The sequence below is a fragment of the Rhinolophus sinicus genome, chromosome 17, assembly GCF_057876585.1.
Source record: "Rhinolophus sinicus isolate RSI-liver-muscle chromosome 17, RSI-T2T, whole genome shotgun sequence".
Lineage (NCBI taxonomy): Eukaryota > Metazoa > Chordata > Mammalia > Chiroptera > Rhinolophidae > Rhinolophus > Rhinolophus sinicus.
In genome coordinates this window covers 100185959-100197514 of record NC_142517.1, presented here as the reverse complement: position 1 = coordinate 100197514, position 11556 = coordinate 100185959, and the positions used below count along the sequence as shown (strand labels likewise).

The following is an 11556-nucleotide window of genomic DNA, read 5'->3' as shown; positions in this document are numbered from 1 at the left end:
TGCTACAGTGGATAAAACTATTGATCTTTGTATTTTAGGACACTTTGCAATCATTCCTAGATTTCTATAGGGTACAATGGGTCGGGAAACCTTGTTTCTAGTTTCTGCTTCACCTCAACTAGCTCTGTGGGGGCAAAGACAACATTTATCTGGTTTCACTCCTTAGAAATACTCATTACAATTATGATCACTATTATCTTTCCCCCCACTACTGGACTGAACGATACTTGAGAGCTGGAAGGCTGTATTCATAGCTCTATCTCCATATCCAGCATACGTTACTCAATCTTCACCGAATAAATGAGTTTTTTACATTTATCTGTAAATTGAGGCAGTTGGACAAAATTTCCCATATCCTTTCCATCTTTATAATTCTGATATGTATGAATTTACTTTGAATTATCTAAGTCCAGTTTAATTTTTCCCTTCAGCTTATTTCTGGCCTTTTACTGCTTACTAGTACTTTTACCAAATTAGGACATTTTCGTCCTAATTCAACTTGAAGATAAAGCAGCTGGAGTGAGACTATGTTTGACAAAGAAGGATTCTCTGAGGGAGTGATGTAGAATGTGTTGTTCAGCCCAACTCCTACCTCTTCAAGTCGTGGTTTGTGTCTAAACCAAGTAAAAAAACTAAAAAGGGAGGTAAAGAGAAATCGAACTTTAGAATAATTTCTAAGTGTAAAATTTGATGATGTTCTAAATTTTACAGATGCCAAAGCACAATAAAATTCTGTTGCTGAACCTCCCAAGAACATAATCCAGCCCTACCCGGCAGTCCTTTGTGCCAACAAAACTCCAGTAACCTCAGTGAGAAGAGCCACGGCCCTGCAGCGAGTATGTACATTTCTTTAATGTAAGTTAAAGCCATTACAATGCATCCTGTTACATTGAAAATCTTTACTTATTTTGGAAGCCCACTCCATTATTTTGAGCAACATTATTCACAATCCAACACATACAATGAAATCACTGACAACTCATTGAAATATTATAGCTAAATTACAAAGAGTAATTGGATAAGGTAGACAACCCCAATAAAGCATTTATTCTCATACTGTGCATTAGATGAGATAAAATTCAATTGGGAAAAGGAGATCAAAAGAACTGTGCTTCTTTCTTGAACCAGACTCAGATAATAATGAAATGAGGGTAAAGCCTAAGTGGGGAAGTATGCAATTCATTGTGCTTTATATATTTTTCTTGCTACCTATTCCCAGTTAAAAACCTTACATCTGTGCGTCTGGGTACTATTTATCTCAAGTACATCATAATACTAGGCATTCTTTAAAATCATTTTCTATTAACTGTAAGAGGTACACTCAGATAAGAACTCTGTAAAATCATTTTCTTTTAGAAGGCATCAAATATTCAGGGAAATTTATTTTTAAAGGATAAATCAAATAAGACATAGCTTTCACTGACCCAAACATGCATAATCCATCCTTAACATAAAATGCTCTCAACTGGAAAATTACACATGAAATACAAAGGGAATGCAACTTTACATATGTAAAACGATTGTTAGCTATGGCAACTTAACAGTCAAATTAATAGACATTGTATATTAAAAAATACCCAACATCTTAAAGCCAATTATCTATAGTACACCAACGGAAACCGATATGGAATGGTTTGACTCAAAGTAAGGAATAAGGCACCTGCTATGAATTTAGAACAATAACTTTCATTTTTAAAGTTACAATAAAATAGAATTAGTTAAACATGCCACTTGTTTCAAAAAGGGAAACAAGTATAGAGATTCATTTCCTGGGTGAGAAAGCAGGTAACAATGAAGACAAAAACCTGCTGGGCCCAGGTTGGCTGATTCTTTTCCTATTCTAAAGTAGTCAGATTCCTAAGTGTCCTAAACCACTCCTCTCCCTCACTCTCCCCCATACTTTGGGGTATCAGAAACTCTGAGGTTCACACTGTGTATAGACTAGGTAGCAGATTTCCCTTCTGTTCCTCTTAAAACAGCTTATTTTAAAAAGAAATATCCTGAGGCAATTAACAAAGCAAACAAGCAGCTTTCTTTCCAATTCATTAACACATAGACGCCGCTCAGGCTTTTTTCATCAAGTTATGATTCAATATTTCAAAATAGCCAATACTTGCAATTTTCAACAGTACCAGAAAACCCAAAATCTGCCTTCTCACTCACCCTTACCATTAGTAAAAAGAAAGTCTGATCAACCATAACCTATAAAATCATGTAACAAAGGGAAGACTAAAGACTGATCCTTATCAGTAAAACCATTTAATTCCAGATGACACTTTACTATGACATATCTAGAACCCTAACAGAATTTTAGTCATAAACCTAGAAAAAGCATTTCCAAACTAAGTGTAACTTTTTAAGTTGATGTGCCATTTTTGGTATTAAAAGTGCTACTCACATGCTGTCTTATGGCACATTGGACACAACAATATGTCCCAATGAGGCATCCATTTTTAGTAGTATTTTTCCCTAAAATGTTGTCTAGCATAGTAGACCCCTTTGATATATTAAAGTAATTCTGGTGAAATCAATGGTGACATAAACAAAACTTCCCTGACTTTACTCCACCATGATAGCTTTCAGTGAAACTGAAGTGACTAAGTTATAAAATACTCAAACAAGTTGTCTTCTTATGGCATATTAGGTTAGTATATTCACTCATGCAAAACCCAAGGTACTATAACAGAAATAATGTTAAAATAGACATTGTGGCTGTAAGTGTCTCCCTTTACATTAAGCACTCAGAAGCTTTAACATTTTTTCAGGTGCTAAAGATTGTGGGAAAACTAGGCTGTGTAGTTGTTCCATTTACAAGCACCTTCTTACAGGACAGTTACATGACCCTATATGGGAGTGTGCTTTCAAGATACTGTAATAAAGTGCCTAGCTATATAAAAACCGTAAGATTTTGAATTTTAAATTAAGCTAATTGCATTTTCACGAGGGTTAACAAAATCTAGACCCTGCCTACACAGACTTAGTCTAATTATCTATACGGTACACTGTGTTAATAACCACATTAAAAAACTTACTCTTAAATGACTGAATAAGTAGGGTCCACTACTGTAGCTTAAGAATCAAATTTTATTGCTTTATTCATGTGGTGCTTTTGCAAGGCACTGTGGTATGGACTAGAAAACTTGGAATGACTCGTGAAGAAACCTTGGAATGACACATGAAGGATGATATGAAAAGTCATTCTGAGGCAGGATGCATTACTGAATTGTTTTTAACCAGGGTATCAAACATCAGGAATGAGTTCAAGTTAAAATTCACAGGTGAATGAAAACATCTTAAGGTCAGTCACTTCACATGCCCATCCTGATACTTTGAATAATCTGGAAAATTGCTGTAAGAGAAAGAGCAAATATTAAAACATGTTTTGAATAAAATAGGTCTGGTAAGTGATAGATATTAAGTAATTAGAGCCCAAGACTACCCTTAGACAATTGCTTGCAAACGCTATGTAACTTCATTGTAACAAGAAATGAAGACAGGCCCACCTTAATAAAATGAGTAAATATCCATTGTTGTTTTTTAAAATCTCAGCTTCTGAGTTTTATGTCTAAATGTCTGTTTGAAAATATGTAATCATTTTAGAAAGAACTAACGGTGCCAAAACTAGTTTTTCGAGCACAGAATTAGTTAGGTTTGTCACTAAATATTAAATGTCCTTTGAAGGCCTGGCCTACAACATATGCATGTTTCCTCATTCTCACAAAGCTGAAATTCAGTAATCTTTAGCTTATATAAATTGCTTGGCTCTTTGCCATTTATCAGGAAAGCTTCCAACTGGTACATTCAGGAGACAGGCAAAGCGAAATGTTTATGAGAAACCTCAATAACTGGAAGGTCAGAATGTGGAAAACTGAAACATGTACTTCAATATCAACAGCTTCTATAATAAATGAAGAGAGGAAAGGCATTCTGTAATCCATTTGCAGAGGCAAGAGTCTATTACTCTAACAGCAGGCTGCTCTGATAACTAATTTTTCTTACCATATGTCAAACATTTCTTTTATTAATCTAAAAAACATTTGTCACATATTAAATTGCCAATCAAGTACGTTTTCTCTATAGTGAATCAATTCCTTGTACTACTTTACTTTGTAAAATATACCCAGTTTTGACATAAGAAGTTAGATTCTGGGACACGTTAAATTAAGTTCGAACGTCCATATGCACAAGATGTTCATACGCTTCTATTTTGCAAAGGAATTGATAATGCGGTTGCAAAAACAGTCTATCTCCTTCCGTGAGGTGTTTTTGTTTTTTGTTTTGGTTTAAATTTCTTCCAACTTGATAATTACTAAGGACCTGACCTCCTTTTCTGATCTCCTGTGCGCACAAATCAAACTGGGAGAAGTTTCTGGAGCACCACCCTCTGTGCATATGTGGGACAAGCAAATTGGTTCAAATGAACAGAATTAAGTGGAGCTCCCGGCAGGTGGGCTGAGAACTACGCGGTTAAGATTCACCATTGATGGGTTACCACGTCATCCCGAACCCGTCATCCAACACCCTACTCGACGGTCGCCCCCAAAACACTTACCAGAACCACAAACAACAAAAATGAAGAGAGCCAATAACCAGGGTCCTACAGACGCCTTCTCTTCGGGAGCATTTCTCTGCAAAAAGGAAAATCCACCGTTTCAAATGCAAAAAAACCCCTCCGAACCAGGGCTCCCACAGACTGCACTCCGGGCCAAGTCTCCCCTCTGTTCCCGAGCCGCCCAGCTCCGGCACCCACCTCCCCCCAACTGTGCGTCCAGCTCGCGGCCTCGGGCCCCCAGAGTCGGCGGGTCTGGGGAGGAGAACTCGACGCGGCCCTAGGGCTCGGACCTCAGCCCCGGCTGCAGAACAGAGGAGGGTCCGCTCTTTCCTTACCGAGGTCTTGGCGACGTTGCCGCGCTGGGTGATGTTCTTGCTGTGCTTCTCGTTGGCCATACGGATCCGCTGCTTGGCGACCATCTTCGCGACGCTACCACCTGCCCAGCCACCCCTTGGACTCGCTCGCTCGCTCGCTTCTCCTCCGGCCGCTGCAACGCTCCGCTCCCGGTGCCCGTGTCGCCGGAGCGAGGTGGTTCTCAGACGGGGCGCTAGCTCCGGTCGCTGGGCCTGGGCGCGGCGAGCGCGGGGGCTGAGCGCTAGCGGGGCGCGGGCCGCCGATTGAACTGAGGACGCCGGACTGACCGGCCGAGGGAGGCGGGCGCTCAAGGAAGAGAGCAGGCCGCCGGGATACTCCTCAGACCGCCGCCGCCGCCGCTGGAAGCGTGGAGTGAAAGAGGATGGAAACGCAACGCAACAAGCGAACCGTGCAGCCCTTCGCCTCGAACTACCTCGGGTTCGGCTGCCAACGTCAGCACTGAGCCGACTCCACCCCGCGGAAGTGCGGGCTCCGCCTGCTTAAGAAGAGGGAGAGAGAGGGCAAGGCGGGCTCACGGGCTGTAGCCCAACCCTCCCAAGCTCTATTAAGTGTGACCCCAGAGCTGCGCGTGCGCGTGCGGGCTCCTTTACTGCCGCGCTCTCTAACCGGAAGTGAATTGGCCCCGAGGCTGGTGGCTCCGGAAACGCCAAGTCGCGGTCTCCACGCCTGAGGATACGTGTAGGGGCCGGGTTGGCCCTTGTGAACTCTGACCCGAGTACACGGGTTTCTTTTTCCGGGACAACATGGCGCCGTCCACGCCGCTCCTGACAGGTGAGTTCTGAACGAGCAAGGGACTGTTTCTTAAGAGCAGTTTCTTTTTGTGTCTTTGTCTTTGGGGACTACCCGAGAAGCCTTGGAGTCTGATCGGCCTTTTCTTGTTGATTGCGGAAGAGCCGGAGGGCCTTTCGGGTTTCTTGGTGTAGCGTGGCAATCGGAAGTGAGGCCCCCCGCCTCCGAGCCTGCATTTCCCCTCCCTTTTGCCATCCATCATTCTTCCCTGCCGCTTCAAGTTCTACAGAAATAAGGAAGGGAGGTAAGAACAGAAAGTGCTAGTTGAATTTGTTACCCTGGGTTTGCAATACTAGTGTTGCATGAACCCTTATGTTTTGACAGACCTTGTTGACAGTGTGAAGTCATTTAGCTCTGTAATAAGGAAAAAACATAAACCTGACTCAGTCAATTAGAATGACCACACAATAAAAACACCTGAGTTTAAGTATTACTAAATTCTGTACTTCTTGCTTTAATGAAATTTGTAGGACTGAATAGAAAGCATAGAGCTTTGGCAGTGTAGGTTTCAAGTGATGAAAGTGGTCTGGGATGGTAGTAGTGAACATCATTGAGATAATCTAGGAACGTTCGATGTTGAAATGGTTATGAGCATTTTAGAATTAGAACATTAGAGGATTCCTGAGATTTTGAAACTGAGTCAGAGTTTATAATGTTAGAGAAGACAATTAATTACCTTAGTCTTGGACAATGTCAGGGAAGACTCTGGACTAGGGTAATGCCTGGGAGTCTCATATATAGTGAGTAAGGAGGGGGAAGTTGGGAGGGAAAAGAAGGCTTTGATTAAGTCACTGGTAACTTAATAACTTATGTAGAAGGAAAAAAGAAATCATTAAGAAAGATTGTTTACTTTTTTCAGGAAAGAGGTTATTCCCCCCCAACCCCTGCAACTTGAAATGAACTTTTAGCTTTGCACTTTTGTCATTCTACATTTTAAGATCTTTGTTATTAAGCACCATGCCCACTCACATTCAGTCTGACTACCACAGTTTATTCATCAAACATTTTATCAAATATTGACTATAATTTGTTAGATAATATGCCAGGCAGATACTGTTTAAAAGGCATAATCATATAATTAAGTGAACGTTTTTCTCTAGCTTCATAAAGGTCACTTGTATGCTATTTACAGTTTTGGAATACTAAATGCATATTTGAACTTTAATTAAAAAACAGTATATTTAAAATCTAATAAATGTTCTCCCCTTTTAAAATCTGTACAATGGCTCCTCACTGCTTACAGATTTTAGCCTGTGGAACGCTTTATAATCCTTGAATAGCTCTTGACATTTATTTCCTTGCCACTCCATCCTATTTTGTACTCCTTCTGTCTTGAACTGTTTATAAAATTCTTGAACAAACTATTTCTTCAGTCTAGGACTATCCTGTTTCTCTTTATTTGGCTAACTTCTTTTAGTCTTTTAAAATTCAGTTCAGGCATCATTGCTTGGTAAGGACTTTTCTCACTCTTCCCGGATATTTTTCTCCCAGGCCATTTTTGTACCTCATAAATTATTTGGATTTTTTTTCTCACTTATCATTTAAGAAAATTATCTAGTTATTTAGATGCTTTTCTCCCTTGCTAGACTGTGTGAACTCCTTGATTGTGGGGTGAAGTCTTATTCATTCCTCTTTTCAGTGTAAGTACAGTGCCTGGTAAACAGTAGACACTCTTACGTGTTTAATGGAGGAATAAATTAATGAAAAATAATCACTTCATTTATAGTCAAATTAATCAATAATGACAATTTTCTTACAATGCTTAAAATCAAGGACTTTGTAAGAGCTTACAGGTTATCTAGTAAATCTACCTATGAATATCCTTATATTCATAGGTGCCCAGAAAGATTAAGTCGTCAGATTCATATGGCAAATTGGCAGAGTTGGGATTACGTCCAGTCTTCCCACTTCATGGTCCTTCATTTTCCCCCCACTGGAACATACTGATTCATCTTTTATGCGTTCTTAGTATAGATATTTTAGTTAACAATAGATTATTTTACTTCCAGAATCTTTTTTAAACTTAGACTCATGGGATTTTGGAGTTGTAAAAATTTGGAGATAATCCAGTAAATTTTATTAGTCACGACTTTTAATTAGAAATGACAAAAACCCAAAGCAGGTGAAAATGGAATTTTTATAGGAAACTTCATTTAACCTTAAAGCTTCAGTATGGCTGCATGCAAGTATTCACATGACTCCAAAAATCTGTTTTTTTCCCTCCCCAGGCTCTTGCTTTCCTCTTGATTAAATTCATTCTCAAGCTAACATTCTGCATGGGAGCTCCAGGTTTGCATTCAACCAGTTCAGCAGCTGCAAAGGAAAGAGCACATTTTTGCCCGTCTCAAGGCTTGCTGTCATTGACTTGGCTTGGCTCTAGCTCATCTTTGAATCAGTCAAATTTTAATCACATCACCAGGACTAAAAATATACTCTCACCCTTGGATAGTTCCCAAAGGAAAATTAGAGTCCCCTTAAAAAAGGGGCTTGGATGCTGGGCATGTAAAACAACAATGGCCTTACATGAAATCCATATTGTCTAATCAGCTGGCCTAGTTGAAGCCATTGAGATAATTTATTCAAAGTTGAATCATTTTCCTAAATTGATATGTATGTCAGTGGATATAAAATTTGGAAAGAGTATCATGATGATCACCATATCCCTAGCATAGGACCCTTGTTTGTTGAAGCCTAGTAGTTTTCTCAAATTAACTCATAATTTCAGGCCTACAGCAATAAATTGTGAATATGTGGAAAGGCTAAGTTTTAAAAAGATATTACATATGTACAATATATAATGTAATTACTGTTTTCAAACAGTTATTCTGTGTGAAACTCTGGCATTTGTTTGTTGCTTTAATGAAAATAATTATTTGCATTCTAGATTTTTCTTTCTAATAGAACATGTTGCCAGATCCCCTTTGATTAAAAAGAGAAATCATTAAAAACAAAGAATCATATCACGTCTCAATACACTGTATTAAGCTAGCTTCACGTTCTATTCACTGTTTCACATTCAGTCACTTCTAATTAAAATGAATTCCTCATTACAAAGTCCTATGTAGAAAAAATTATTTCAGTTATTGAAAAGAATTTGTTTTGAGTCCATATTTATTTTTGCTTTTAACTTGTAATACAGTCTCTGTTGTGTTACGAACCTGATTTGGTGTTTCTTCTAATAAACTTTGTATATGTATTTAGTCAAATTTGTATAAAAAGTTTCTCAAACTGATTAAATCCAGTAAAGTATCTTGATTGGTTCCAAAATGTCTTGCAGGTCTTTCAATAGTTATGCTTCTATGAAGGGAGATATGAAGTAAAATATTTGTTTTAAATAGTAGTCTATATGTATGAACAATACTATAATGACTTAATATTATTTTTACGATAAATTCAATTGTTGGTTCCCTAAAATAGGCGTATCATTTGTAAAACATCATATTCAAAAACGGTTGTCTAATTTACTAGAAACCAACAGTATCAGTCTTTAAAGTAGCTATGATGTGTACTTTTCTCTTGTGGGATGTGTTTTCCTTTGTACAAAAATGTTGTTCTATTCAACTTTTGGTTTTTATTTACCACTTTTGTCCAGTATTCCCATTCTTGAGAAATGTTGAAAAAATTTTAAACCAACTAAATTGGTTTAATTTTTTGCCACATTGTGAACAAAGCATTACACAAAATGATAGGCTTTTTAAAGGCCCTTAATTTTGATATAATTTAAGACTGTAAGAAGTTGCAAAAACTGTGGAGAATTTCCATGTACCCTTTACCTAGCTTTCCCAGATGACATATACATTATTAAAACTAAGAAATTGACACTAGTACAGTAGTATTGACTGTATTTTGCCCTGTATAATGCCCATTTTTTTACCCAAATTTATGAGGGAAAAATAAGGATGTGCGTTATACATGGGTAGTACTAATCCGTATCTATATAAATGTTTTTAATTCTTTTATTTATACTTATGAGTTAAAAGTGTAACTCTAGAAATCGATAGCGATATCCGTATGCAAAAATACCCTGGAATATGATAATCAGTTTTGTTGAACTTACGACGAACTTGCAACGATGAAGAGTTCTTGGCCTTCTATGATGGCTAAAGATCGTGAATTTGTTACTAGTACATAAAATTTCTTGGGTTTTGTAATTATTTGTTGCATAAAATTTATTCCATAATATGTCTAAAAATAAACACTAAAATTCCTTTATAATACAAAAAACAAGTACCTAAATATAAACAAATAAAAATTTGAATTAAAAAATTGAAACAAAAGATTTTTTTCCCTGAAAGTTTGGGCCCAAAATGTGGGTGCGTGTTATACACAGCAAAATATGGTACTAAATTACAATCCTTATTTGGATTTCGTGTGTGTGTGTGTGTGTGTGTGTGTGTGTGACTAAGAAAATGTATCACATGAGTAGATTCATGTAATCACCACTATCAGAGCGTAGAACTGCTTCATCACCACAAAGAAGACACTAACCTTCCAACTGTACTCGTATGTTACCCTCTTTCCAATTCTAACCTTTGGCAACCACCAATCAGTCCTCCGCAATGATAATTTTGTCGTTTCAAGAGTGTTATACAAATGGAATCAGAATATGTAACCTTTGGGTTTTTGTTTTTAAAGTGTTCTTTATTTAGAATGTAAACATGTGCATGTTGAAAAGCAGTTGTTAATTTGAATCAAGATTTTTGTTTCTCCAAAACATACTAAAATCAGGAATTGAAAACCACATGAGACTGAATCTACTTGAGCAGGAAAGACATGACACTTTTCAAACTCAGTTTTCGGTCAAGTGTTGCCTTCTAAGATTTTGGGTTGATAATCTACATGAAAGAGTGTGGGTTAAACGGGATTTCCCACACACACACTTCTGTCTTAGTCCATTCGGGTTCCTATAACAAAATACCACAGGCTAGGTGGCTTACAAACAACAGAAATTTATTTCTCACAGTTCTGGAGGCTGAGAAGCCCAAGATCAAGGCACTGACAGATTCAGTGTCCGGTAAGCACCCGCTTCCTGTTTTCATACACAGCTGTCTTCCTCTGTATCCTCACATGGCATAAGGGAGCTCCCCGAGAGTCTCTCTTATAAGGGCACCAGTCCCATTCATGAGGGCTCTGCCCTCATGACCTAATCACCTCTCAAAGACCCCACCTCCAAATACCATCACCTTGGGGATTAAGTTTCAACATATGAATTTGGGGGGTGGGATAAACAAACGTCAGTCTAGCAACTCCTTTGCGGTCTTTCACCTATCTTAGTTTGGGATGTAGGTATGAATCAGAGATTTTAGAAAAGGAAATGCTTGTAGTGGTTGCCCCGGATACCCTGAAAGTTCCCACTGCTGTGGCCAGGAGGCTTATCTTCATGGGTTCTGAGGTACGGCTGCCACTTTCATGTATTGTACAAAAACTGAATTTTCCCCAAGTAAGCATCGTGGCGGTGATGATGGCAAAATCAAGTGTAGAGGAACAAGGTCACTAGGTACAAGTGTCATGAAAATGCAAGAAGCTGAGATGAGTTGGAGGAAACTTTCTTCTTTTTCTTTTTTGCAGTCACCTCAAGCATATGTTCATGGGCTAACAGTTATGGCAGGAGAACGTGGTTGGGTTGTGTCATCCTACGGCACGTTTTCTAATACACTGCAGCTTCATTGGGACTGTGCTGACAATGCGCCGTTCTGCTTTCCTGCGCTTCTATGTGAATATTGAAAGAGAGCTCTTTGTGTGTTCAGTTGCCACTGTAGCTTGTGGGAGGGACCTCATTAAGCTGACAAAATTTTGTGTAACCTAGGAATAAAGTGAAATCCTGTAACTACTCCCTAGTT

The 11556-nt window shown here is 38.5% G+C and overlaps 2 protein-coding genes across 4 annotated transcripts in view; one reads left to right on the top strand and one right to left on the bottom strand.

Annotated features, from left to right (window-relative positions):
• Window positions 1–832: 832 nt before the first annotated feature.
• SERP1 (stress associated endoplasmic reticulum protein 1) lies at window positions 833–5434 on the bottom strand. The gene is made up of 3 exons (XM_019748899.3): window positions 4888–5434; window positions 4553–4628; window positions 833–3349 (listed from the first exon to the last, which is right to left on the bottom strand). Exons 1-3 carry the CDS (start codon window positions 4969–4971, stop codon window positions 3309–3311), a joined length of 201 nt encoding a protein of 66 aa, XP_019604458.1. The 5' UTR covers window positions 4972–5434; the 3' UTR covers window positions 833–3308.
• Window positions 5435–5557: 123 nt separating this feature from the next.
• The window catches only part of EIF2A (eukaryotic translation initiation factor 2A), a 37362-nt gene continuing 31363 nt past the window's right edge, over window positions 5558–11556 (top strand). Inside the window, exon 1 of one of the 3 annotated variants that reach the window (XM_019748894.3) lies at window positions 5558–5698. In XM_019748894.3, the coding sequence (XP_019604453.3) occupies window positions 5671–5698 (28 nt within the window). In that variant the 5' untranslated portion in view covers window positions 5558–5670. Of the gene's footprint in view, window positions 5699–5818; window positions 5961–11556 lie in introns of those variants that run through there. The other 2 variants (XM_019748897.3, XM_019748898.3) reach the window with 2 other exon arrangements.